We start from the raw sequence: 27612 nt of genomic DNA, 5'->3' as shown, positions 1-27612 counted from the left end.
CCTCCTATGGTTAAAATTTACACAGGTCATCAGTGTAGCAGGATCTTACTAAAGGCAAGAGAATAATTACCCTTGCTCTGGGATGGAGTTAGCCCATACAGAGTGTTTCCATATCTCACTGTGCTGGGCAGGGTGACAAGGTGACAGATGGATAATTCTATCTAAAGCGGACTGCAAAGCAATGCTCTTGTCAGCTGATGTCACTTCAAGGTGAAACGAAATGACCAGGAAAAAAAGAAAAGGAGGAATAGAAAACAAAACCAGTTTTACTAGCATCCATGTTCTCTCTAATATAAAACAATTGTTTCTTCGTCTGTCCTACAGAAACCTTTTCTCTCGGAAGAGCAGAGAGTAGACTATGTCCAGGTAGATGAACAGAAGACTCAAGCCCTACAGAACACTAAACAGGAATGGACAGATGTGAGGCAATCTAAAGTTTAAAGGAGGAAGGGTTGGGGTTTGGTTTTTTGCACTGGAACAAGGTTGTTAACCAAACAGCTGTAACAGCAGAATTCAAAGGCAGACAGAGTGTAAGATCCTGGTGGTCTCAAGAGGAATGACATTTTTAAGGAAAAACCTTCAAGTTCAGCTGGAAATACTATGTTGAATGAGTGGTTTATAAGATTATTAAAGTAACACCTTAGTCTTCTTTGCCACCCCTTGCAAGCAAGTTGCATGGTACAGTTTTATGGCCTGATTGTGGGAGCCACACATTTAATGGTAACAAATGCCACTACATGTTGCATTTATCTATTTAACCCCGCCTTCTCCCTGTATTAGGTAACTCCTTGTTGCTAAGGCTGTTTTTTGATATTCTACAAATACTGCAGGTGCTAAGGCTGCTTATAGATTCTGGTATCAGACAGGTGTTGGTGATTATTCGACCAAGGGCTAAAATACTGAAATAATAAAAAGCAGAACATTTTAATATATATATATAGTGCTTAAGCAAACAGAATTTTGGAGAATATTTCACCCCCCCCCAGATATAATGTCTGACTTTGAGTGACACTGTTAGAGACTATAAATAGGTCTTTGCACTGATGGAACTGGAATGCGTGGTAGTCAGCACCCCGACTGACGTTCATCATATTGAGTTTCTTCTTTCTGTTGCGGTTCACGTCATCACCTTTTCCGTCCAATTGCTCCCGATGTTTTCTCTCTCGTGTGAGGACTTTCTTCAGCACAACACAGCAGCTCCTCTGACAGGAAGCTGCTGACACACAATTCTTTGCTGACCGAAAAATAAAAAAAAGGAAGACTCTGCAAGTCTTGGAAATCCTGGCAAAATATCAAAACTGTTTTTGTCCGAACTGCAAAAGAAGAAATGCAAATGAAATTCCTGATAAGGGAGATCGACCCCACCCGAGTGTTTTGTTAGCCTCATCCTAGCAAATGAGATAATTAGGAAACACAGTCTTAGTCGGGCACTCAGGTAATAATGAGGGAAGGAGCAATGTTAGGCAAGCAACTCTGCCTATGTAAAAAAGCCACTTAATACACTTCAACAATGTCAAGACATGTATTCAGGAAGCTTATCTCCTTTGGTGTTTATTATGGGGACAATCTCAGGATCAGATAAGTGTATGTTTTATAATGTATTTAACTTTGTTAATTTACTTAAAATCCTTATTTCAAGATGTGCACAGGCAGTTCAAATCAAGAAAGTGCAGCACCCTTCAGTTATCCCATTGGGTTCAGTCTTGAAGTCTTTACTTATGCAAGAGATCCCACTGGCTTTACCGGGACTACTCTTGGGAGCAAGGACCTCAGAATCAGGAACTTTATGAAGGATTTTCCTTCATGCTGGATCCAAATTCACATTCCTCCTCCTCATCCCTGCTGATATCACACTATGTTACTGTAAATTATCGACATCCAAAAAATGCTGAATTACCAAACTGGGATTAGAAAAAATGTTGTTTATGTCAAAGAAATGACTCTGACATCCTTTCAAGCTTCTGTCGTATGTTTCATGCATCCCTTATTTTGTATTATTGTCACACATTTGAGCCCATAGGAAGATTGAAAGCGATGACTACCTGATTCTCACTGTACCGCTAGAAGAGGGCAGCTTAGCTGATGAAAACATCATTTTCTCCTACCTCAAGATAGCTGAAGTGTTTGTAGTTCTTGCTACTTCATCAGAGCAAGACACATTTGTGACTCTGCGATGAATGTTTGCTCAGTTTTGCTAGTGAGAATGACAGCGTTTACCTGTGCATTCATTGACTTGGGGGCAAATCACACATCCCAATCTGCAGGCACTAAGTGTCATGGATTAGAGCTGTTTGGAAAATGGGGTGTTTCTGCCTTCTGCGGAAAATGTTGACTCTTCCCTCCCCCCCCAAAATGGCTGAAGAATGCCAATTTTGGCCAGAAAAGTATAGACAAAAGCTCAATATTTTCTGCAGAAAGCGCACTTCTAGTGAAAATTTGTAATTTTGTTGAAAACCCAATTTTCTGTTGATAAACGGATTAGAAAAAGGGAAATCTTCAACCAGCTTTATCCTGGATGCAGTTTTGCTGCACAAGAGGCAGGATTCAGGGAGCCTGCCTGTGCTCAGTGGTACAGAGCACACTTCTGTGGAGGCTGGCATGGAGGTTTGCCTTCCTGCCCAAAAGCATTCCCTTTATTTTGAGGACGTAGGCAAGATATCAGCCTGTGTCTATTGGGCTATGCAAATGATCAGTGGCTGAATGTGCTTTGTGCGTACTGAAATACTGACAAGGAAACACAAGACCAGGTGAGCTTTACAGCAAGACAACAGAACCCTAAGGAGCAGGGAGAGAGGTACAAGTCAAAGCAGGCACTACCCTAGAAGTGGGAATTAAATTGCATTACACTGGCCTGGCCCCCAAATGCTTAGTGATAGCAAGGTAGCATCTCAGTCATTTTAAATTAAAGCTTTAATAAAAAACATTCTGTGTTTTACTGGAATATGTTCTTCCATGATGTAAAAAATACTCTGGAGCAGAAAAATACAAAGTCAAAAGTTTTAAGGAAAAATAGAGGGGGGCTGTTTTTCCCCACTATTCTTCTTTGAAATATTTAAACTTTGGCAGATGCACTGAAGGGTCACTGAGGAGTCTAGAAGGTGTCTTTTCTGTCAGTGTTTCTGAGAGATGGGCCTGAACCATAAACCTGGATCTGAATATCCCTGAATGTGGGTCTATATCTAGTGTCAATGTACCTCCTGCCTGCCACTGGCGCCACAGCCTGACCCTGCAGTTGTTGATCAAACAAGGCCGTGCTGCTTTTAACCTTCACTTTTTATCCAGAAACTAACTTTTCCCCCCGTGATCCAGTGTAGCAATCCATTTCCCCAGGTATATGTGGTAACTCTCATTGGCATTAACGTGTGGGTATAATGTGGGGAAGTGCAAGCAACTGAGTTTGGGTTTTGGTGAAAGTTAAAAGCAGTGCTGAGTGCACCTTGATCACAATGAAATGTGTCTTTGCAAACAAGTGGGTTTTTCCTTTTTACTCAAATGGAGAATTCTACAATGTGACAAACTAGAGTAATGGTGTTATTTTTCAGTACACTTGTGTGTTAACCAGTTATTGTTCAAGGTTTCAGTCTGAATACAGTTGCACTCCCTTGTAGATCAGCTATTCCATCATAGAATATCAGGAGAAAAAAGGTATTACAGTGAAAGAAGGAGCCTGTATTTACTTAAACACACTCATCACTGACCCTCAGCCAAAAAGGAGAAGGAAACTGAAAAGCACCTGGAAATGGATTTATCTTTTAACAGTGACACATCTTTAGTCTCTAAGGTGCCACAAGGACTCCTCATTGTTTTTACATCTGAAAATGTTAGCTAGTCTGAAAATCCTTCTTTAGTACTAATTAGTGAATCAGCCAAACCGCAGCTTATTGAAGCACAGAATGCATCCTTCCTTAACCGGGGGCTAATTCTTTAGTATTTAGTTATTTTTATTTATTTATTTTTTTAAAAAAAATAAAGAATAGAGATGAAGAAGGAGGTGTGGCCCTCGGTGGGGCAGTCTAGCTAACAGCAACTGCGGCTGTAGTTTCTTTTTAAATTGTCTTTTGGAGGGAATCTGCTTAAGGCGTGGTCCAGCACGCGTCCTTCAGCAGTGCCTTATCCAACCACTCTTTTTATTTAAGCCAGAGGGAAGCATTAGACAACTCTAAGGGTACGTCTACACTTACCTGCTGGTTCGACGCGGAGAGTTCGACTTTTTGGAGTTCGAACTATCGCGTCTGATCTAGACGCGATAGTTCGAGCTCCGGAAGCGCCGCGGTCGACTCCGGTACTCCACCTCGGCAGAAGGAGTTGGCGGAGTCGACAGGGGAGCCGCGGAGTTCGACCCCGCCGCGTCTGGACGGGTGAGTAGTTCGAACTAGGGTACTTCGAATTCAGCTACGCTATTCACGTAGCTGAATTTGCGTACCCTAATTCGAACCCCCTTCTTAGTGTAGACCAGGCCTAATACTTTTGTTTAATTATAAATGTAGCTTGGTTCAGTGGAGCATTCAGATGAAACTCAGTAGCATGGCAAAGTGAAAAGTAAACAAGGAAAGTGGTTTTAGTCCATGTGCTTCTCATGAGAGATCCACGTGGTTGGAATGTTATGTTGATCAGTTGGATTTTTCCAAGCTATTGGACACAGCCGATTTATGAGCGAGAGCTTTAATGCCTACTCATTGGAAAAAGGAAGACTGTTTCCCCTGGTGTCTTCCTTTGCTATACCTTAAAGAGGCAGGATCCCATCTAACCAGGCACTTGGTGCTTTGAAGAATCTGCCATCCCATTTGTAAATCTTTGTTAGCGTGAGCTGATCTGCCTCTGGGAATAGCAGCCTGATACAGAATGGACCATACGATTCTAACTTTTTAGTGCAGGTATTTGGGCCAAACCCCTCTGTTTTTACTCAGACAAAACTTCCCCTGACCTCAGTAAAGACGGCAGATTTGAACTGTTGTTTCTTAATTTCTGTGAGTGTGTCTGCACTGCAGCTGGGAGGTGTGGGCAGACAGGCTCTTGCTAGCTCGCTAAAATAGCAGTGTGGAACTGACGGCAGCTGAGGTTAGCCATCGGAACCCGGACCCAGGGGCAAATGGCCTTGGACTTGGGCAGCTAACCTGAGCTGCTGCCCATGCCATAGCTTCCACACTGCTATTTTTAGCGTGCTGCCTCAAGCTGAGCTAGCACAGGTCTGTCTACCTTTGCTGGGAATCACACCTCCCAGCTGCAGCATAGACAACCCCTGTATGCTACAATACAACATGGTGCTAATTCAACAAAGCACTTGAGCCCCTGCTTAATCACATGCTTAAGGCCTTTGCTGATCTGGGAGGGATTTAAGTACTTGCTTAAAATTAAGCACATGCTTAAATTCTTTTTCCTGAGTGGGGCGTAAGCCATATTCTGCAGTCTGTATGTGATTTGCGCAAGGGTTTTGCAGAACCCCAGGACCCTTTTGCTCAGAAGGATAAAATATATTTTTCACTTATTTCTAAGGGCACCATCACATGCAACAGCATTAATTACATTAGAGGCAGAAATGAGCATTATAACTGAAAAATCTCAACATGTTTCTAACTCAAGATCGGTGTTTTCAATCAGTTCACTTCAGCCAGGGGTAGCGCTCCCTCTCTTCACTGTTGCTAGCGCTTGTAATAGATGTGGGTTTTGGAACTGCATTCATTTTAAATAATTCAGTGATTTAGTAATTAAAAGACCATCAGATGCTGTGATCAGAAGAAGTGCAGGGCAATGCCTTTTCTTTATTCCCCTGTTCTGCAGAATTCCTCAGGTTAAAAAAAAAAAGTCATCAAAATAACAGACTTTTTCAATTTCAAAGCCAGAGTATTTGTTGTTCTAATAATAAATAAATAAATGAAGTCTTGTGCAAACAAAGCATTACACTTTGTATATGTATAATCTTTGGAAAAGCATTAAAACAGTCATCTCTGGTATGAAGGATTAAAAGTCATTAAACAGAGGGGAGTGACTCTGTCTTCCTGCTGTTTCATTGTGATGTTTGTTGTATATATTTGCACATTAAACTGTGTTCCTTTTTTTCTAATAAACTAAGATAAAATCTAATCTTGATCTTTAGTGATTTTGATGATCTAGACTGCTCACAGAAGTATTCCCCTTCTACTTTTTTTATTCATTCTCTTAAACACTCTTTCTTCCTATTAGCATGTGAAAGGTTCATGGTAAATTCCATGTATGTGTCTTCTGTCTGCAAACTGATTTTGTGCAACGACGTATCAGAAATATCATTTGCTGGTGGTTTGGGATGTGTCAGTTAGAAGAGAGTGGTGGTGGGTAGGTCCTAGGTCTAATCTTGGCTCCAGCACTGACTTCTCTTGGTGACTGTGGTAAGTCACTTGGGTCCAGATCCTCAAGATTACTTAGGCTAGGTCTACAGTGGCGGGGGGGAGTCGACCTAAGTTACGCAACTTCAGCTACGCAAATAGCGTAGCTGAAGTCGGCGTATCTTAGGTCGATTTACCTGGCCATGAGGACAGCGGCGAGTCAACCGCTGCCACTCCCCCATCAACTCCACTTCCACCTCTTGCACATGGTGGAGTTCCGGAGTCGACGGCAGAGCGATTGGGGATTGATTTTATCGCGTCTACGCTATCGCGCCGATCTGGCGGGTAGTGTAGACATACCCTCAGGCAGCTAACTCCCACTGAAATCACTTAAACACCTTTAATTCCTATTGATTTCAGTGGCAGTCAGGTGCCCAAATACCTTTGAGGCCCTGGGTCATAGCCTCTCAGCCTCAGTTTCTGCACCTTTAACATGTGGCTAATACCAACCAAATGGGTGTCGTGCACACAAATTAACTGCTTGTAAATGCTTTGAAGTTCAAGTGAGGCATATACTTTGATGGATCGCAGCCTAATTAGAAAGTGTGGTTATTATTTGGGCTGATCTTGCAATCAATTGATGCTCAGCACTCCTGTTGATTTTAATGGGATTTCCACACACAAAATGCTGGCAAGATTGGGATCATTGTAACATACATATCTCAGGAGCACTGAGGCCAAAACAAGATACTGTCCAAGCGGCCCAACATTAGCATCCCTTTTAGATATTCACAAGTGATGAGAAGGTCTGGAAAATATTTTACTGGCTACTTAAAGCTCCTGTTATTTTGAGAAGTGTAGGTCCTTGCTAGATACGCACTGTGCTGTTGATAAGAGGGACGGACTATGAGAGCTGAGAGTGATGTTGATGAAAACTCAGGTACGTGTGCCAAGGAGTCATATAAACAGTTGTCAGACTGAATTTATTGGGCCCCCTAAATGGGTAACTGGTGAAATTCTCTGGCCTGTGTTACACAGCAGGTCAGACTAGATAATCTAATGGGCTCTTTTGACCTTAAACATCTCTGAATTTGAATCTATGAATAAACATTATAGGAGAAAAGTACTGTTGGGTTGGTACCAAACTCAAGAAACTATTTATTAACCCAAGAATGTAATACCTACTGTACACAGTCAGTGGTGCTAAGTGACACAGAGAGAAGTTGACTGCTAGTCACAGATCAGGAGGTCTCACACAGCTGGATTTATATACAGATTTGGTAAAGATTAGCCACCTTTCTTTACCGACATTTTTGCAGTTCCAAAACACCCTTTACAAATCGACTGAAGAACAAAGACACACAGTGAACTGCTGGGTTATCAAATCCTGGTTACTTTTGCACAGTGTAAACCTGCCTCCATTCCTAAGCATATCCAATGTCATATAACAAGCAAAAAAGTGGAGATGCTATGACTTGCCTGGAAATGCTTCATCCCCCTTCATTGATTTATTACAAAACAGTTTTTCCTCTTCACTTTGAAAAACTGAATCCTAAGGCTTGCTCAACACACAATTTTTGTACTGATTTAACTATTTTTGTGTTAGGGCTGTGGTTTTTGTAAAGTTTATATATATTTATTTTATTACTGAAATAGTTACGTCAGTACAGCCCCTAGTGTGGATGCAGTTATGACAGTATAAAGGTGCTGTATATTGCAACAGCTTATTCCCCTATAAGCATTGTACCAATGTAACTATACCAGTTGCACAATATAGCTAAAGCACCATAAAACTGTGTTTTGACAAGTCCTAAGATAAGCTTTCTTTTTCAAAGAGAGTTAGGTGACCAGACAGCAAGTGTGAAAAATCGGGACAGGGGTGGAGAGTAAAAGGAGCCTATATAAGAAAAAGACCCAAAAATCGGGACTGTCCCTATAAAATTGGGACATCTGGTCACTCTAGAATCCAAAGCAGCCATGCCAGTTATTCAGAAGAGACAGTATAGAAGGTCTGTTGCTGAATCTCAAGCAGTCATATTTAAAAAATCCATCCGTGTGTTTCTCAGTAATGCCACATCTAGACATTAAAAAAAAGAAGTCTGGTTATGCTGCAACCCATGTTTCAACTGGGGAGCTGATTACAGGGATGTGGTGTAAAGCAGGCGCAAACACTGAACAACAGAGTCTGGAATTTACTGTTCTTTTTTTACTTAGAAATTTTTATTTCCTTTAAGATTTGACAGCAAGATCTGTGCTAATAGTCAGGAAATACCAACGAGTTACCCATTGTGAAAGCTAGTAAAATCTCAGTGCTTGAGAAAATATTGGTGAATTAATCATACTGTACAACAATTAAAAAAACAACCACCTAGTAAAACTGCTAGAAATATACTTGTCCAACAAGTGGCTATTAATAGGTTTCATGGACTTGATGTGGCCTTTTGCATATATTCAAGATTGTACAAATGAAGTATGTTGGGGGAGGGAGGGCTAATTCAGATGTATATTCAACTCCTGGTTGGAAAAAGGGAGCACCTGGGATCACTTGCTTATTGTGAGCACAGTCTACAGAGGGTATTATTAATATTTCATTATAACCTCCTTCCCTATGAGAACAGCAGGTAGTGATGAAGGAGACCTTCACTGCACAACTTCATCTTTCCTCTCCCACAGGAAAAAAATAGAGACCTAGCAAGAAAGCTGCTTTGCTAGCTGGCTCCACAGAGAGCACTACTTTCAGAATCCAGCTGTTCTCTGGAAAATTATAGGGCCATGGAAATGACAAAGCATCCAATTAAGGCAACCCCCAAGGCAACCTGCCCAAGCTGGAGGAGTTGCCAGAAGGCAAACACAGCTTTTGACATCAGATTGTTAGACCAAAGTTCAGGACTGGCACTCCGCACAACTCTTTGCATGCTCTGGGACAGTCTGTTTCCCTGGAACGAAATGGAGACCTGAGGGATATAGAGAATCATAAAATCTCTAGGACCTTTATGTTTTTGGGCTCCATTTGGAAAAAAAAATTCAAGTCAATGTAATGTTTGGAAGGATACCAGACTAGCCATTTTAGGGACAGAAGAGCCAAGATTTTCCAAGGGGACCAGTGATTTTGGGGTGTGGCCATGCCTGGATTACCAAACTGAGACATCTTAAAATGTATCAATTTTCAGAAGTGCTGCACATCTGCCCTCTGAAAACTGGGCTGATTTATGGTGCCTCAGGTTGGGAACTGAAGCCCCCTCAAATCACTACGTACTTTTGAACATTTTATCCAAGCTCTCTTTTTATCCACAGCACAAATACAGCAATGTGTGGTACCCTCCGCTGTCCCACCAATGGACCTCTGGGCTGACGTAGAGGGCCCAGCTCTAGGGACAAGAAGGGAATCGGTTTGATTCCATTTAATTTTTGTCTGGTCTGCTGACGCTCGGGGGGCAGGGACTTGGGCGATGCGACGCTCGGGGGCAGGGACTGGGGCGACGCGATGCTCGGGGAACTTGGGTGACGTGACGCTCGGGGGGCAGGGACTGGGGTGACCTGACGCTCGGGGGGCGAGGCGATGCGATGCTCGGGGGCGGGGCAGCACTCTTTGTTTTTGCTTGGGGCGGCAAAAATGTTAGAGCCAACCCTGCCTATGGCACAAGTGCTGAAGGCAGCACATGAGCTAATTTTCAGTGGCACTCACACTGTCCAGGTCCTGGCCACCAGTCTGGGGGCTCTGCATTTTAATTTTATTTTAAAAGAAGCTTCATAAACATTTAAAAAAACCTTATTTACTTTGCATACAACAATAGTTTAGTTATATATTATAGACTTACAGAAAGAGACCTTCTAAAAATGTTAAAATGTATTACTGGCACGCGAAACCTTAAATTAGAGTGAATAAATGAAGACTCAGCACAGCACTGCTGAAAGGTTGCCGACCCCTGGTGTAGACCTCTAGCATAAGGGTGGAGAACCTCCAGTCCATCGGCCGAAGCCATCTGGCCCACAGCAAGTCTCCATGCCATGGGCCAAAAGCCCCGAGCCTCGGTGCCCCCACCCCCGTCGGACTGGAGCTGCAAGCGCCGGCTCGCTGGCATGTCCCTGGGGCCCCTAGGCAGAGGGACAATCAGGGACGCTCCGCATGCTGCCCCTGCCCCCAGTGCCAGCTCCGCAGCTCCCATTGGCCAGGAACTGCGGCCTGTCCCCTCCACCGAGGGGCCAGACATGCTGGCTACTTCCGGGAGCAGCGCAGAGCCAGGGCAGGCAGGGAGCCTGCCTTAGCCCCGCTGCACCGCCGACTGGGAGCCACCTGAGGTAAGCGCAGCCCGGCCGGAGCCCGCACCCCAAACTCCCTCCCACATCCCAACCCCGGGCCCCAAATCGGAACCCTCTCCCACACCCTAACTCCCTCCCAGTGCCCGCACCCCCTCCTGCACCCCAACCCCTGTCACAGCCTTGAGCCTGCTCCCACACTTCAAACCCCTTGGCCCCAGCCCAGAGCCGCCTCCTGCACCCCAAATCCCTCATTCCCAGCCCCACCCCAGAGCCCAGCCTGGAGACCCCTTCCACACCCTGAAACCCTCATTTCTGGCCCCACCCCAGAGCCTAGGGGTAGCCCCGAGTCTCTGCGCGGAGTCACAAGCGCTTGCCTGCCCTGCTGCGGGGGGGAGCCCCAAGCCTCCGTGTCCCCTCACCCCCACAGGGCTGTGTGTGGCCCGCGACTGATTTTTTTCCTGTGAGTCAATGGCCCCTGATAGAAAAAAGGTTCCCCACCTCTGCTCTAGCATATCGCCCTTTAGCGGGCTCTTTTCTAAGCTAAACAGTCCTTGTCTTTTTAACCTCTCCTCATATGGAATTTGTTCCATACTCCTAATGACTTTTTTTTGTTGTTGTTGCCCTTCTCTGTACTTTTTCAATTCTAATGTCTGTCTTGAGATGGGGTGACCAGAACTGCATGCAGTATTCAAGGTGTGAGCATGGATTTATATAGTGACATTATGATATTTTCTGTCTTATCTATTCCTTTCCTAATGGTTCCTAACATTCTGTTAGCTTTTTTTGACTGCCACTGCACGTTGAGCAGATGTTTTCAGAGAGCTATCCATAAATGAGGTCATGATCTCTTTGTTGAGTGGTAACAGCTAATTTACACCCTATCATTTTGTATGTATAGTTGGGATTATGTTTCCAGTGTGCATTACTTTGCATTTATCAACATTGCGAACTTTGCCTCACTGTTTTCCCCTTTTTCTAGATCATTTATGACTATGTTGAACAGCATCGGTCTTGGTACAGATCCTCTGGGGACTCTACTGTTTATGTCTATGCTGTGAAAACTGACCATTTATTCCTCCCCTTTGTTTCCTATCTTTTACTGGTCTATGAGAGGACCTTCCCTCTTATATCATGACTGCCTATGTTGCTTAAGAGCCTTTGGCGAGAGACCTTGTTAAAGGCTTTCTGAAAATCCAAGTACACTGTATCCACTGGATCACCCGTGAGCACATGTTTGTTGACACTCTCAAAGTATTCCAGCAGATGAGTTAGGCATGATTTCCCTTTGCAAAAGCTGTGTTGACTCTTCCCCAACATATGTTAATTTATGTGTCTGATAATTCTGTTCTTTACTAGTTGCAGCTAATATGCCTGGTGCTGAAGTTAGGCTTACCGACCGGTAATTGCCAGGATCACCTCTGGAGCCTTTTTTAAATTCTGTCATTATGTTAGCTTTCCACCAGTCATCTGGTAGAGAGGCTGATTTAAGCAATAGGTTACATACCACAGTTAGTAGTTCTAAAATTTCATATTTGAGTTCCTTCAGAATTCTTGGGTGAATACCATCTGGTCCTGGTGACTTTAATTTATCTTTTTTTTCCCAAAACCACTTCTATTTACACCTCAATCTGGGACTGTTCCTCAGATTTGTCACCTCAAAAGAATGGCTTGGGTGTGGGAATCTCCCTCACATCCTCTGCAGAGAAGACTGATACAAAGAATTCATTTGGCTTCTCTGCAATGGCTTTGTCCTCCTTGAGTGCTTCTTCAGCACCTCGATCATGCAGTGGCCGCATTGATTGTTTGGCAGGCTTCCTGCACCTGATATACATTTAAAAAAATTGCTGTTAGTTTTTGTATCCTTTGCTAGTTGCTCTTCAAATTCTTTTTTGGCCTGCCTAATTATACGTTTACACTTGACTTGCAGAGTTTAAGCTCCTTTCTGTTTTCTTCAGTAGGATTTGACTTCCAATTTTAAAGATGCCTTTTTGTCTCTAACTGCCTCTTTCACTCTATTGTTTAGCCACGGGAGTGTTTTTTGGTCCTGTTGCTTTTTTTTTAATTTGAGGTATACATATAGTTTGAGCCTCTATTATGGTGTTTTTAAAAAGTTTGCAGGCATTTAAGTCTTATGACTGTTCCTTTTAATTTCCGTTTAACTAGCCTCCTCATTTTTGTGTAGTTCCCCTTTTTGAAGTTAAAGGCTATTCTGGTGGGTTTCTTTGGTATTTTCACCCTACAAGAATGTTAATTTATTTCCATTATGATTGCTATTACCGAGCAGTTCAGCTATATTCACCTCTTGGACCAAGTCCTGTGCACCACTTAGGGCTAAATAAAAAATTGCCTCTTCCCTTGTGAGTTCCAGGACTAGCTGCTCCAAGAAGAAGTCATTAACGGAATCTAGAAATGTTATCTCTGCATCCCATTCTGAGGTGACATGTTCCCAGTCAATCTGGGAATAGTTGAAATCCCCCATTATTCCAGGGTTTTCTGTTTTTGTAGCCTCTCTAATCTCCCTGAGCATTTCACAATCACTCTCATCATCCTGGTCAGGTGGTCAGTAGTAAATTCCTATTGCTATATTCTTATTATTCAAGCATGGAATTTCTATCCATGGAGATTCTCTGGTACAGTTTGAGTCGTTTAAGATTTTTACTATATTTGACCCTATGCTTTCTTTCACATATAGTGCCACTCCCACACCAGTACAACCTACTCTTTCATTCCTATATGTTTTGTACCCTGGTATTATCATGTCCCAAGATTCTGTGATGCTTATTATATCAATAGCCTCATTTAATACCAGGAACTCAAGTATTTATACTTCTTGCATTTCTACACTAGCATTTATAAAATTTGTCAGTATTTAGCTGTCTGCCTTCATAGAATCATAGGGTCAGAAGGGACCACAAGGGTCATCTAGTCTAATTGAATGAGACTCTTTTCATTTGACTATTTCTCTTTAACTCCTACCTGTACTTTATCTGCTTCAATCCTCTCCTGTTTAGGATATAGAGAATCCCCATTAATAGATCCTCCCCTAAGGGACATTCTCTGTTTGAACCATGTGCTCCTCTGCACTTGTCAGCTTTCATCCAGCCCTTAGTTTAATAACTCTTCTACAAATGTTTTTAATTTTACATGCCAGCAATCTAATTCTGTTTTGGTTTAGGTTGACCCCAACCCTCCTGTGTAGTCTCCTTCTTGACCAAAAGGTTCTTTAGTTCCTAATAAATCTAAAGCCCTCCTCCCTACACCATCGTCTCATCTACAAATTGAGACCCTGCAGTTCTGCCTATCTAACTGGCCCTGCTCCTGGAACTGGAAGCATTTTAGGGAATGTTACCATGGAGGTCCTAGAGTAGGAATTAATGGTAAATTCTCAGAATGGAGAGGGGTAACTAGTGGTGTTCCCCAGGGGTCAGTCCTAGGACCAATCCTATTCAATTTATTCATAAATGATCTGGAGAAAGGGGTAAACAGTGAGGTGGCAAAGTTTGCAGATGATACTAAACTGCTCAAGATAGTTAAGACCAAAGCAGATTGTGAAGAACTTCAAAAAGATCTCACAAAACTAAGTGATTGGGCAACAAAATGGCAAATGAAATTTAATGTGGATAAATGTAAAGTAATGCACATTGGAAAAAATAACCCCAACTATACATACAACATGATGGGGGCTAATTTAGCTACAACGAGTCAGGAAAAACATCTTGGAGTCATCATGGATAGTTCTCTGAAGATGTCCACGCAGTGTGCAGAGGCGGTCAAAAAAGCAAACAGGATGTTAGGAATCATTAAAAAGGGGATAGAGAATAAGACTGAGAATATATTATTGCCCTTATATAAATCCATGGTACACCCACATCTCAAATACTGTGTACAGATGTGGTCTCCTCACCTCAAAAAAGATATTCTAGCACTAGAAAAGGTTCAGAAAAGGGCAACTAAAATGATTAGGGGTTTGGAGAGGGTCCCATACGAGGAAAGAATAAAGAGGCTAGGACTCTTCAGCTTGGAAAAGAGAAGACTAAGGGGGGATATAATAGAGGTATATAAAATCATGAGTGATGTAGAGAAAGTGGATAAGGAAAAGTTATTTACTTATTCCCATAGTACAAGAACTAGGGGTCACCAAATGAAATTAATAGGCAGCAGGTTTAAAACAAATAAAAGGAAGTTCTTCTTCACGCAGCGCACAGTCAACTTGTGGAACTCCTTACCTGAGGAGGTTGTGAAGGCTAGGACTATAACAATGTTTAAAAGGGGACTGGATAAATTCATGGTGGCTAAGTCCATAAATGCCTATTAGCCAGGATGGGTAAGAATGGTGTCCCTAGCCTCTGTTCGTCAGAGGATGGAGATGGATGGCAGGAGAGAGATCACTTGATCATTGCCTGTTAGGTTCACTCCCTCTGGGGCACCTGGCATTGGCCACTGGCGGTAGACAGATACTGGGCTAGATGGACTGGATAAATGCATGGTGGCTAAGTCCATAAATGGCTATTAGCTCTCAGAGGATGGAGGATGATGATGGGAGAGAGAGATCACTTGATCATTGCCTGTTAGGTTCACTCCCTCTGGGGCACCTGGCATTGGCCACTGGCGGTAGACAGATACTGGGCTAGATGGACCTTTGGTCTGACCCGGTATGGCCATTCTTATGTTCTTATGTAGACTTTAATCTCTTACCTAGCAGCCCAAATTTGGCCTCCAGGACCTCTCTCCTACTTTTCCCTATGTACCACGTCCACTGGTTCCACCCCAGCACCGCAAATAAGTCTGTTTAGATGTCTCGAGAGCTCCACAACCTTCACACCCACCAAGCAATTCACCATGCATTTCTCACAGTCATCACAAACCCAACTATCCATATTTCTAATAATCAAAACCCTTGTTCAAATAATAAAAATAATAGTAATAAAAAAAAACCCAAAACACAAGATGCTGAACATTGGCAAATAAAACTTTTTAAAGGGCCAATAACCCAGCAGAAAACTGATAGGGATTTTTGACATATGTTGCTCTCTCCTCAAAAAGGGGAGAACCCAGATTTAGAGCCTTTAATAGAAAACACATTTCTATCATGATCAGCTTTTTGAAGTTCAAAAATAGTAGAAAGGGAGAATTTTTTTAAAAGATTAAAAAAAATAGAAAAAGATTCATCATCATGCTTTCCGGGCTGATTTCCTCAATAGTTAGTCATCAGGAAATGCTACCTCAGGAAATACTTCCTGCATGATCAGCACAAGGAACTTGTGCAATCAGAGAAGAATGGGTACGGAGTCAGTGTTACCAGGCAAGACAATGGGGGAAGCTTGAAGAGATAGCTCAGAGCAAGTCGAGGTGAGGTATAGAAGGCAAACATTCATGAACAGGAAAATACAATAATGATGTATTATAGCTTTCCGCAGTTCAGAGTATAACCAGGGCCAGAGTCTGATCTCTGTACACCAGTGTAAATCTGCAGCAACACCACTGATTTCAGTAGTTACTTCAGATTTATGCTGCTTGCTTGTGTTACAGGTAAGCAGCTAGCTCTGTAACTTCAGCTCCTCAGGCTTTACTGGTACGTTCCCCCCAACCTGTCCTGTTTCCTGCTTGAGATGAACCCTAGGTTGTTGCTATAAATCCATTTTATACCGCAGAATTCCCAAGCCATCTCTGTTCCGCTTGGTTGGCTGCTGCTGTACCTGTTACTCTTCATACAAGCTACAGCTGGGTTGGTTCTCACCTAGTGACGGTCATTTTCAGAGAGTGGCTGAATACCAGCTCCAGATTCTCTGAATCAAGCTGGGGAGAAGAAGCCACTGCTATTTCCTCATCAAATACAGTAGTCTCTCCAGCCATGGGCTGAAAAAAAAGGAGAAATACAAATGAATATGAGGATCTCTCTTTTCACTGGGAAACGCTAGTGTTTCCCATTAGCTTTTGCTGAACTGTGGCTACAATGAAGCACTCCGTCCTCCAGATAGCCCCTAGGGAACAGGTGGGAAGAAAAATCCATTCCTCTCTACACTGGGAGAGGGTTAGAAAGACAGAACCATGCAGTAATTTAAAGAAAAGAGGAAGGATTAAACGGAAGAATAGTTGCACGTACCATACCATTCACATCACACCTGCAAAAGCCAGGAATCCCCTGTGCAGAGAAAAGTTTAGAAACTAAAAGGAACATTCCTATGGTCTAATTGGCCTTTATGGCACGGTGAAAGGCCTAGCTCTTTTCTCTGGCTCTGCCTTGAGGGGAATTGATTTAATTAGTAGCAATATTTATTTGTTTATACTACAGTAGCACCCAAAATATGCTGGGTGCTTTATGGACACATAGAAAGGGATAATCCCTCCCCTTAAAATCTTGGAGTCTAAAAATACAGTAAGCTATTTTCAGAAATGACCTGAGCACTGAGGACCCAAAGTCTCACTGAAAGTCAAAGAGACCTACGATCCTAATGGCCAGATTTTTAAAGGGATTTAGGGGTCTATGGACAGAGATAGGTGCCTATTGGGATTTTCAAAGGTATCTAGGCACCAACTCTCATTGATTTCAATGGGAGTTAGACACCTATGTGCTTTCAAAAGTGCCTCTTTTACTATGTATGCACCAACGTCCTTTCAGAGCTCCTCACCCCATGTGAAAAAATGTCTACAAAAACAAGCAAAGAGGATCAGAATAAAGTACTCTCACTGGGGAGTTAATGCAAAAATATAGTAATTCCTTGCTAACTATGTTGTTTGGTCTTCAGCTAGGCTGAATACTTTTATGTCAACACTTTTCAAGCAAAGTTTTCTAGACAGACTAAACACTGCTGCATATCACAAGCCAAATCAGCAACATGTTCAGTAGGCTTCTGTTCTAGGTACATGTTTAGCAACTCAGTTGTAAAATAATAGTTTGACCACTTCCTGATGTGATGCTTACTTCCTCTGTGTGCAATACACAAAAATACAAAGGCCCAAGTTCAAAGGTGAGTCTAATCAAGTTAGAATTGTTGTAGATGTCCCCAAAAGAAGAATGTGTTAAGAAAAGCAACTAACAAGGTGTAAAACTGTGCAAGGTAAAGACAGGCCTAGCTCTCTGTAAAATACTTCTTTCAGCAATTTGGCATGTCAATTACAGCCTCTCACTCTTCCTTATGCTCATTTACATATTGGTAGGTGGTTGTAAATAGCTTGTAGGATCTACACTAATAGGAAGCAGTTCTATACTAACTGAGCACGTGGGCACAGGCGCCGACTTTCCAATGTGCCAGGGGTGTTTGACCCCGGCTCTGCCCCAGGCCCTACCTCACCCCACCCCTTCCCCCAAGCCCTGTCCCACCCCACCTCTTCCCACCACCCCTTCTCCCAAGTCCCTGCCCCCACCCCGCCTCTTCCTGTCCCATTCCACCCCTTCCCTCGAGCATGCCGCGCCCTCGCTCCTCCCCCGACCAGAGCCTCCTGCATGGCACGAAACAGCTGATCGCGGGTGGGAGGCGTGGGGAGAAAGGGGGAAGCGCTAATTGACGGGGACCACCAGCAGGCAAGAGGCACTGGGGGGAAGAGGGGAGCTGATAGGGGGGTTGCTGGTGGGTTTTCAGCACCCACCACTTTTTTCCCTGTGGGTGCTCCAGACCCAGGGCTCTCACAGACACCTATGCATATGGGAGTCTGTGTGTAAGCAAATCCACTTACACTAATTTAAACAGCACATCTTACTTTGACCCAATGGCTTGACAAGCATCTTGGTACCCTGTGATCTATCAGAAGACTTAGGCCCAGACCCTCCAAGAGGCTTAGACGCCTAACTCTCATTGAAATCAAGGAAGTTAGGCTCCTAAATACCTTTGAGGATCCGGGCCTCAGAACCTAGACTCTCTTCTCTGCAGGTACCTCTTGGCCTCACTGATATCAGCTCATTTAGAGGAAAAAAGAAAAAAGCTTTCAGTGAAAGAACATCATTACCTCTTGTTAGCAAATTGCTTGTGCTTATCAATAAGAGACAGCGAAGATCTTATGGATGTATCATGTCATACCAAATTCCGCATTGACCTTTAATGGCAATAATGCTTAAAAACTATTGCTGTGACAGGCCCATGGTTCATAAGTTAACTGAAAGTGAACATCTCTCAGCCTTTATTTTATCAAGGCAAATAAGATGGGCCTTGATATACCTTCCTAGGGCTTCTTAGTTAATTTTATTTTCAAGTTGATGGACTCTCTTTAATTGTGACCATAGCTGTCCTGATGAACTAAAGAATGTGGTGATAGCATGGGGAGAAATGAAGCATCCCTTTTTTTAACTTTATGTTTGCTATTGGAAAAACATGTTTAAGTGCTTTGCTGGATTGAGACCAAACTGAGCAGCACTTTGTAGGATTGAGCCCTGAACCTGGTCCTTGGCGTTGGATTTTAACCGTCCTAAATTCCTAGGCTACCATTCTGCTTTCAGCTGCATAACTACAAACCCACTGAAGTCAGTGGTGTAGCAAGTGTATATGTGAGAGAATTTGGCCTGCTGTCTGCACAATTCTCCAAAATGAAATTTTGCATTAACTTTCAGCTGCTTCTGTTTCACGCTTGGAAGATTAAAACAAAAGTTAGTTGACATCATTGCAAGCTGTGTCGATTATACTAAATTTAATTACCTTTTCTTGATCACTACCGTACATTACACTGGCCATACGTCATTCTTACACTTGTGTTGTTTGCATAGGTAATTCTCTAGTAACAGTGGTTGTCATTTCCTGTCTGCCTCAAGCAATGGTACCATTTATACTTTTATATCTCACCAACTGGCCCGTGCGAGCTGGCAACTAAAACACAGCAATTTGAATTCTAAACAAGAGAAAGCATGTGTATTTAACTATCTGCATATTCAGGTCACACTAGTGCAAAGCTCTCTCTTAGTTCACCAGAATGTTTCTAGGACTTTGTCCTGGATAGATAACACACTGAGCAATATCTCACTCTACTCAGCTATAGTGCAACGTACTGTACTCTGGATAGGGTTACCAGACAGCAAATGTGAAAAATCGGGAGGGGGTGGAGGGTAATAGGAGCCTATATAAGAAAAAGACCCAAAAATTGGGACTATCCCTATAAAATCAGGACATCTGGTCACCCTAATTCTGGCTCATCCCTTAATGTTTTGGAGGTTTTGCTGAGTAGCATCTGTATAACATTGATCAGCTAACACTTTGAAGGTGGAATGGCTGTGATGTGTGTCACACAGTGTATGTATGTCTGTCAGCTGCTGTACTTTAAGTTCATTTTCCTTATTTTGACTCTTATCTATATTCCTTCTGATTCTTCTCTTTATCATTTTCTATGTTGAGTTCATTTGTCCAGCCTATGTCTCTCCTTTGTGCCTTTTTGAGTTGTAGGAAGTTCAGCAGCTTCTTTTCACAGGGGTTCACGTGAATATTTTATTCATTTGGATGCATGGGGATTTGTAACCCCTACTTCTTGCTTTTACTTTTGGGCTCTAACTCCTAAAACTCAAAGACAGACAAAACTATGAGCATGGGAATAGCCTCTTCTGCCCCAGAAAGTACTAGGGCCACTATTATCTTCTATTGGGGGCAGCCTCCCCACCCACATGTTCCAGAGAAGTCAGTTGGCTTCAGTTCTCCGATATCTTCAGGTGCAGATGGCTGGCCTATTCTCCTCCACTGCAGTGGTTCGCCTGCAGCTCCCCACCCCTCCCATTCCCCTCCACAATCTATAGAAACCATCTGCATAGAAATGAGTGCTTTGCCCACTCCAATTCAGCAGCAGGGAGACTCTAAATGAAAAGGGGAGGCTGATTCATGGCACTCCAGGATAAGAGACTATTCTGTGCCCGGGGCCCCTCTAGACATTTCGCCGCCCCAAGTATGGCGGCATGCCGCAGGGGGCGCTCTGTCAGTCGCCGGGAGGGCGGCAGGCGGCTCCGGTGGACCTCTCGCAGGCGTGCCTGCGGAGTGTCCGCTGGTCCCACGGCTTTGGTGGACCTCCCGCAGGCATGGAGCCACGGACCCTGCGCAGGCACGCCTGCAGGAGGTCCACCGGAGCCGCCTGCCGCGCAACCGGCAGAGAGCCCCCTGCGGCATGCTGCCCCAAGCACGCGCTTGGCATGCTGGGGCCTGGAGCCGCCCCTGTCTGTGCCTACTGGCCAGTAATGCTTCGTAGCTCCCCATCCTCAGTCTCTAACATTGTCTTCTTTGTTTTCTGTTTCTTCACATCTTAGTTTAAGCAGAGGAACAATCAGCCACTCCCCCAGCAAGTTAGGAAAGCTGGGTACTCTTTCTTCCACAACCGATGTAACTTACATTCCTGTCAGACTTATAATAGTCTCACAGAATCTTACAGATGGAAAAAACCTGTCACACTGTCAATCCACCCTGTCAGTTCAGGATTGTTCCTTATGTTCTATCCCCAAGAATCCATCAGTTCTGAGTAAATTGCAGAGAAATATCAAAGGACTGGACTTAGAATAGGGGTTCTCAGGACAAATTTTTGGTGGCCTCAGAGTGTGGCCACCAACTCTTGCTGAGGGCCACTCTCACACTTTTTCCTAAAATACTTAATTAGATTTAGGGAAAACAAATAAATATGCACAGAGACACGTCCAAATCATTGTAATTTATTTATTGCTAGCTAGTAAATCTGTTGTGAAAAGTGATATTAACAAATATTTAAGTATCACTTTTCATAGCAGACTCAGTCCCAGCAAGCCTGGGGACAAATTAAGCCCTGGATGGGAGGGCCAAGGAAGGCAGTGGAGGGCTAGAGCCTGGAGCCCTGCCACCGGAGGCTGAGGCCTGCTGCTGTGCAGCCAGAGACCGGGACTGGAGCCTGAAGCCCCACAGCTAGAGCCTGCCACCCTAGGGTTGAACCCCAAAGCCTGAGCCCCACCACCCCTGGATAAATGGAGGACCCACTGGGTGCCTACTCCTCCAGCATTGTGCCCCAGGTGTCTCCAAAGGATAGCAGGGCCCAACACCTGCTGACGGCCCCAGCAACCAACACCAAGGCAGGGCATCCAGGAGCAAGAGGGCGAGGGAGTGGCAGAGGTGCGTAATGACTTCGTTGTTTCAGTTTTCACCAAGAAGGTTGGTGGCAATTGGACGTCTAACATACTGAATGCTAGTGAAAATGAGGTAGGATGAGAGTCTAAAATAGGGAAAGAACAAGTCAAAAAATTACTTAGACAAGTTAGATGTCTTCAAATCACCAGGGCCTGATTAAATGCATCCTAGAATACTCAAGGAGCTGACTGAGGAGATATCTGAGCCATTAGCAATTATCTTTGAAAAGTCATGGAAGATGGGAGAGATTCCAGAAGACTGGAAAAGGGCAAATATAGTGCCCATCTATAAAAAGGGAAATAAGGACAACCCCCTGTCAAGGTTCCTTCCCCACTCTGAATTTTAGGGTACAGATGTGGGGACCTGCATGAGAACCTCTAAGCTTAATTACCAGCTTAGATCTGGTTTGGCTGCCACCACCCAAATCATTTAAGAGTTATTTGGGAAATTCTGTCTACCTCCCCCCAGAATATATCCCTCCACCAATTGGTGAACACTGATCCAAACCCTTGGATCTTAAAACAAGAAGAAATTAACCATTCCCCCTCCTTTTCCCCCACCAGTTCCTGGTGAGTCCAGATCCAACCCCCTTGGACCTTAAAACAAGGAAAAATCTATCAGGTTCTTAAAAAAAGAAGCTTTTAATTAAAGAAAGAAAGGTAAAAAATCATCTCTGTAAAATCAGTATGGAAAATAACTTTACAGGGTAATCAGATTCAAAGAGCCCTGAGGAACCCCCTCTAGCCGTAGGTTCACAGTTACAGCAAACAGAGGTAAATCCTCTCAGCAAAAAGGAACATTTACAAGTTGAGAAAACAAAGATAAACTTAACACGCCTTGCCTGGCTGTTACTTACAAGTTTGAAATATGAGAGACTGGTTCAGAAAGATTTGGAGAGCCTGGATTGATGTCTGGTTCCTCTTAGTCCCAAGAGCGAACAACCCCCAAAACAAAGAGCACACAAAGATTCCCCCCACCAAGATTTGAAAGTATCTTGTCCCCTTATTGGTCCTTTGTGTCAGGTGTCAGCCAGGTTACCTGAGCGTCTTAACCCTTTACAGGTAAAAGAATTTTGGTATCTCTGGCCAGGAGGGATTTTATAGTATTGTACACAGGAGGGCTGTTCCCTTCCCTTTATAGTTATGACACCCCCCCAGGGAATTACAGACCACTCAGCTTAACTTCCGTACCTGGAAAGATAATGGAGCAAATAATTAAGCAATCAATTTGCAAACACTTAGAAGATAATAAGGTGATAAATAACAGCATGGATTTTTCAAAAACAATTTATGTCAAACCAACCTGATAGCTTTCTTTGACAAGGTAACAAGCCTTGTAGATAGGGGGAAAGTGGTAGATGTGGTATATCTTGGCTTTAGTAAGGCTTTTGATACTGTCTCACATGACCTTCTCATAAACAAACTAGGGAAATACAATCTAGATGGCGCTACTATAAGATGGGTGCATAACTGGTTGGAAAATCATTCCCAGAGAGTAGTTATCAGTGGTTCACAGTCATGCTGGAAGGGCATTTTGAGTAGGGTCCCACAGGGATCAGTTCTGGGTCCGGTTCTGTTCAATATCTTCATCAATTATTTAGATAATGGCATAGAGAGTACACTTATAAAGTTTGTAGATGATACCAAGCTGGGAGGGGTTGCAAGTGCTTTGGAGGATAGGATGAAAATTCAAAATGATCTGGACCACTGGAGAAATGGTCTGAAGTAAATAGGATGAAATTCAATAAAGACAAATGCAAAGTTCTCCACTTAAGAAGGAATGATCAGTTGCACACATACAAAATGGGAAATGACTGTTTAGGAAGGAGTACTGCAGAAAGGGATATGGAGATCATAGTGGATCACAAGCTAAATATGAGTCAACAGTGTAACACTGTTGGGAAAAAAAGCAATCATTCTGGGATGTATTAGCAGGAGTATTGTAAGCAAGACACAAGAAGTAATTCTTCTGCTCTACTCTGCACTGATTAGGCCTCAAGTGGAGTATTGTGTCCAGTTCTGGGTGCCACATTTCAGGAAAGATGTGAACAAATTGGAGAAAGTCCTGAGAAGAGCAACAAAAATGATTAAAGGTCTAGAAAACATGACCTATGAGGGGAGATTGAAAAAAGTGGGTTTGTTTAGTCTGGAGAAGAGAAGACTGAGAGGGGATATGATAACAGTTTTCAAGTATATAAAAGGTTGTTACAAGGAGGAGGGAGAAAAAAATGTTCTTCTTAACCTCTCAGAATAGGACGAGAAGCAATGGACTTAAATTGCAGCAAGGGCGGTTTAGGTTGGACATCAGGAAAAACTTCCTAACTGTCAAAGTAGTTAAGCACTGGAATAAATTGCCTAGGGAGGTTGTGGAATTGCCATCATTGGGGATTTTTTAAGAGCAGGTTGGAAAAACACCTGTCAGGGATGATCTAGATAATACTTAGTCCTGCCTTGAGTGCAGGAGACTGGACTAGATGAGCTCTCAAGGTCCCTTCCAGTTCTATGATTCTACTTTGCCCCCCGCCCTCCAGCCCAGGAGGCCATGGCTGCAGGAGAAGTCCCCAGTGGCTGCAGGAAAAGTCCACAGTGGCCGCATTTGAGAAACGCTGACCTAGAAGATATGACAGTGGCATCCATTTTAATCAAAGTTCAGCTACAGACTCAGGAAGAGGCACTGACTTCCGTTCAAGATTCACTCATTCTTAATCTTTTACAATTAGTAGTTATTGTGACATTTTATTAAATGTACTATTCAATTGTTTACCTCCTCATGCTAACATGCTGCTACTTTTCCCATTGCCATAAATATCCAGTACAGTGTGAAAGATGCACTAGTTCAAGAGGGAACCTGTGAATGATGACTATACTACTCTTTACGAAATTAGGTCAGTATTATTACAACTGATCCCTACGAGGCGGGAGGTGTTGGAACAGAATGCCAGTTGAAGCATCTTTCACTAACCAATCCACGTCATATGCAACTGCATGTTCAGTGTTCTGTGAATAATACAAAGAGAGCCGATACTGTCAATACATGTTACAGGCTAAACTCTACATTACATAAAACATAGTTTCTATTAAGTATATAGGAGAGTATGTTTTCTCATTTGTAAGATGAGTGTCTGGAACGGAACCCTAATCAGCCTAAAAGTAGCATCAAAGGGGAAGACCCTGTCTGTTTGTCCCCTTGACTCCAATGCGGAAAACACACACCTGCATTAATCTGACAAAAGCTGCATCTGGGGCAGCAGTCTTTTCCTTTAATAAAAGAAGAGGAATTATTCCTTTATCAATCAGTACCATGGAATTACACACGTTGGATGCTCAGAATCAAAAGCCAATGCTCACTCCAAGTAAAAAAACAAGGCACAACAAGTGTCAGTTTGGATTATTTTTACTGTAAAAATAATCACATTGGGTTTCCTTCCTAAGAAAAAGAGACAGAGTGTTATCACACAGAGAATGAATCAAATTGCTCTTGCTTTACACTGGGAAATCTGGAGTTACATTGTATTTACTGTTACTAATTAGTTCACTGCCATCACCATTTTTATTATGTTTATTGTGGTGTCCACAATGTGCAAAGTACTGGCTGAATGCACAGGAAGACACAGACCTTGCCCTGAAGAGTTTACATAATCAAATAAAACAAGGAACATTAGAGGGGTGGGGCAGAGGGACACATTAAATGCATCTGTTTGTAACATATTGCATATTTTTTATAACAAATGTAAATAAATATCAACTATCTCTGACTGTCTGTGATGGAGTGCTGGGAATCAGCAACTGAACCAGAACGCTGGTCACTTTTTAACCAATTTGGCCCGATAGGAGAGCCTCAATAAGGAGAGGATTTCCTAATCACCAGATCCGATTGGGGTGGGTAGCTAATGAGCTCATTAACCAGGAGACTGGATAAAAGAGCACAAGAAGGATGTGCTGGTGGGGGCTATCTGGTCCTGATAAAGGAAGTGGGGTGGGTGTGTGTGGTGAGACTAGCCTCATCTCAAAGGGATAGTTAAGCTGAGTGACTCTGTAAAGAGTGTATATACAAATGTCCCTAAAAGCCTCTTGTGAAGGACCTAATCAGCTCTTTTTGAAAATCCAAATGAGTTATATCAACCATTTTGGTTCTGTTAGCTGCTATTTTGCCAACATGCTCAAAGAATTCTGTCTATTTAGAGAGACAACATTTCCCTTTACAGGGATCATGTTGGTTGGTTGCTATCCTATCATGTTCATACAAGCTTTATATTTCCAACCAATTATTGTTTTAACCAATTTATTTGGTAGTGAAGTAAGGCTTGATAGTTTGTAATTCCTAGGATCACTCCAAGCTGATTTTAATACGATATTCCTTTTTGTTGTTGTTGTTAGCAGTTTTGTGAGTTGTTCCTCTCTGTTTTCATAGAGGCAGTGCAGACCTGCTACTCAGCAATTGAGGGCTAAATCATTCTCCCTTTGAATAGATGTTTTTTCCCTCCTTAAGTAACAGTAGCAGTTCCAGGCTCTTATTTTTACCCATGCTAGTCAGAATATAGGCTGCCCATGCTACAATCACCCCCTTCCTTTGCTGTGTAGATGTACACGCAGAATGGCCCCGCACCAGTGGGAAACATACTGTACCTGGGTGAAGAAAATGGAGAAATAATTAAGAAATGTATTGGTTAGCTTCTGTTTTGTTTTGTAAATGGAAAAAGAGCTGCAATGGAGACTGGAGTGTAATTCCTAAGATAGTTGCTATCCTTTGTTACTGAGCTGATGATGATACCAATGACTGTTAATGTAGAAACTGCATCTACAAACAAAAATATTACTTTACAAATTGTGTGTAACTGTGTATGAGGAGCGAGGATCAAGCAACAACTGCTATTCCTGAGTTAAAGCTTAAACCACTCAACACCTATGTAAAAGGCATAGGCTACTTTCATTTAAATAACTATATATGGATATAAGACCTTGACTTTTGACCCCCAGGTTTGGGAATGCTGGCTTAAATCTACAGTTTTAAAATTAGTGTGGTGTATGGAGTCTGAGAACTCTGTTTGCATGATTGTTGAATCTTTAAAATCTGAGACATAATTTCTGGAGTAGAAGAGTTCAAAAGTCTCTTAATTTGAGTTAGATACCAAACTAGCTATGGCTTTGTTCATCTCAAAAACACAGCCCTTATAGAAAATTAATCCATTTACTTTTGCTGTGTCATGTTCTTATAAACTGTATGCAATCACATCATTTGGTGGCCTTCCTTGTAAAGTCTTTAAAATACCTTACCTTACCTAGATGCATTTTAGAAACTATACTGAAATTCTATCTAGTGTTGTGGCACTAAAAATCCTCAAGAAACAAGTTCAATTTGAAGCAAAGAACTATAAAACAGCTTCCATACCTGGAGATCCAAGAACGGGCGCCTGTCTTTCTTCTATGACATTGTAAGCATGGCTTAACTACATTTTTTATTTGTTTCTTCAGAATTTCAGCAAATTGCTTTACAGATTGCAGCAATAATACTTGCAATGGCTGCACCCATAGAATTCTGTGATACTGAAAATCCCCAACTGCAAAACTATGGACAACTCCTGAGATCCACAACAAGGCAAAACTTCCATTGTTTATCAATGAGAGTTTTGCCTAACTAAGGAGCATGTGAAGTATGATTTATCAACATGGGGCAGATACTGAGAAAGTTAATGTGGCCTACCAAGTACTACCTACATACTGTTATGCATTGGAAGTACCACAGACATTTTAGATATTCTAAGTTCTTTAAAACTAAATAGAGCCAAAGACACCAGGTTTTGTGTTTGATTGCAAACATAACCCCTGAAACATGGGTGATTGGGATTTGAACTACCAATGTTCAGGGGAGTTGGATAAAAGGTTTTGTCCCATCTCAGTAGGGTCTGGTGAGGCTTAGTGGTACACAGACCTTGTATTTCACACTCAGTATTTTGGGCCATTACTAGAGTATTGCAGTGTTTTCATAAGGGCTGCAAGCTCAGC

The 27612-nt window shown here is 42.7% G+C and overlaps 1 protein-coding gene across 4 annotated transcripts in view; it reads left to right on the top strand.

Moving 5' to 3' along the window:
* The window catches only part of GAB3 (GRB2 associated binding protein 3), a 113012-nt gene extending 108793 nt beyond the window's left edge, over window positions 1–4219 (top strand). For all 4 annotated transcript variants that reach the window (XM_039489583.1, XM_039489579.1, XM_039489580.1 and 1 more), the window contains one exon: window positions 325–4219. In XM_039489583.1, coding sequence (XP_039345517.1) covers window positions 325–441 — 117 coding nt within the window. In that variant the 3' untranslated portion in view covers window positions 442–4219. The remainder of the gene's footprint in view (window positions 1–324) is intronic.
* Window positions 4220–27612: the final 23393 nt, after the last annotated feature.

This window comes from Mauremys reevesii, linkage group 9 (genome assembly GCF_016161935.1).
Source record: "Mauremys reevesii isolate NIE-2019 linkage group 9, ASM1616193v1, whole genome shotgun sequence".
In the NCBI taxonomy this organism is placed as follows: Eukaryota; Metazoa; Chordata; order Testudines; family Geoemydidae; genus Mauremys; species Mauremys reevesii.
The sequence above is the reverse complement of the archived record's forward strand: the minus strand, read 5'-3'. Positions and strand labels throughout refer to the sequence as shown.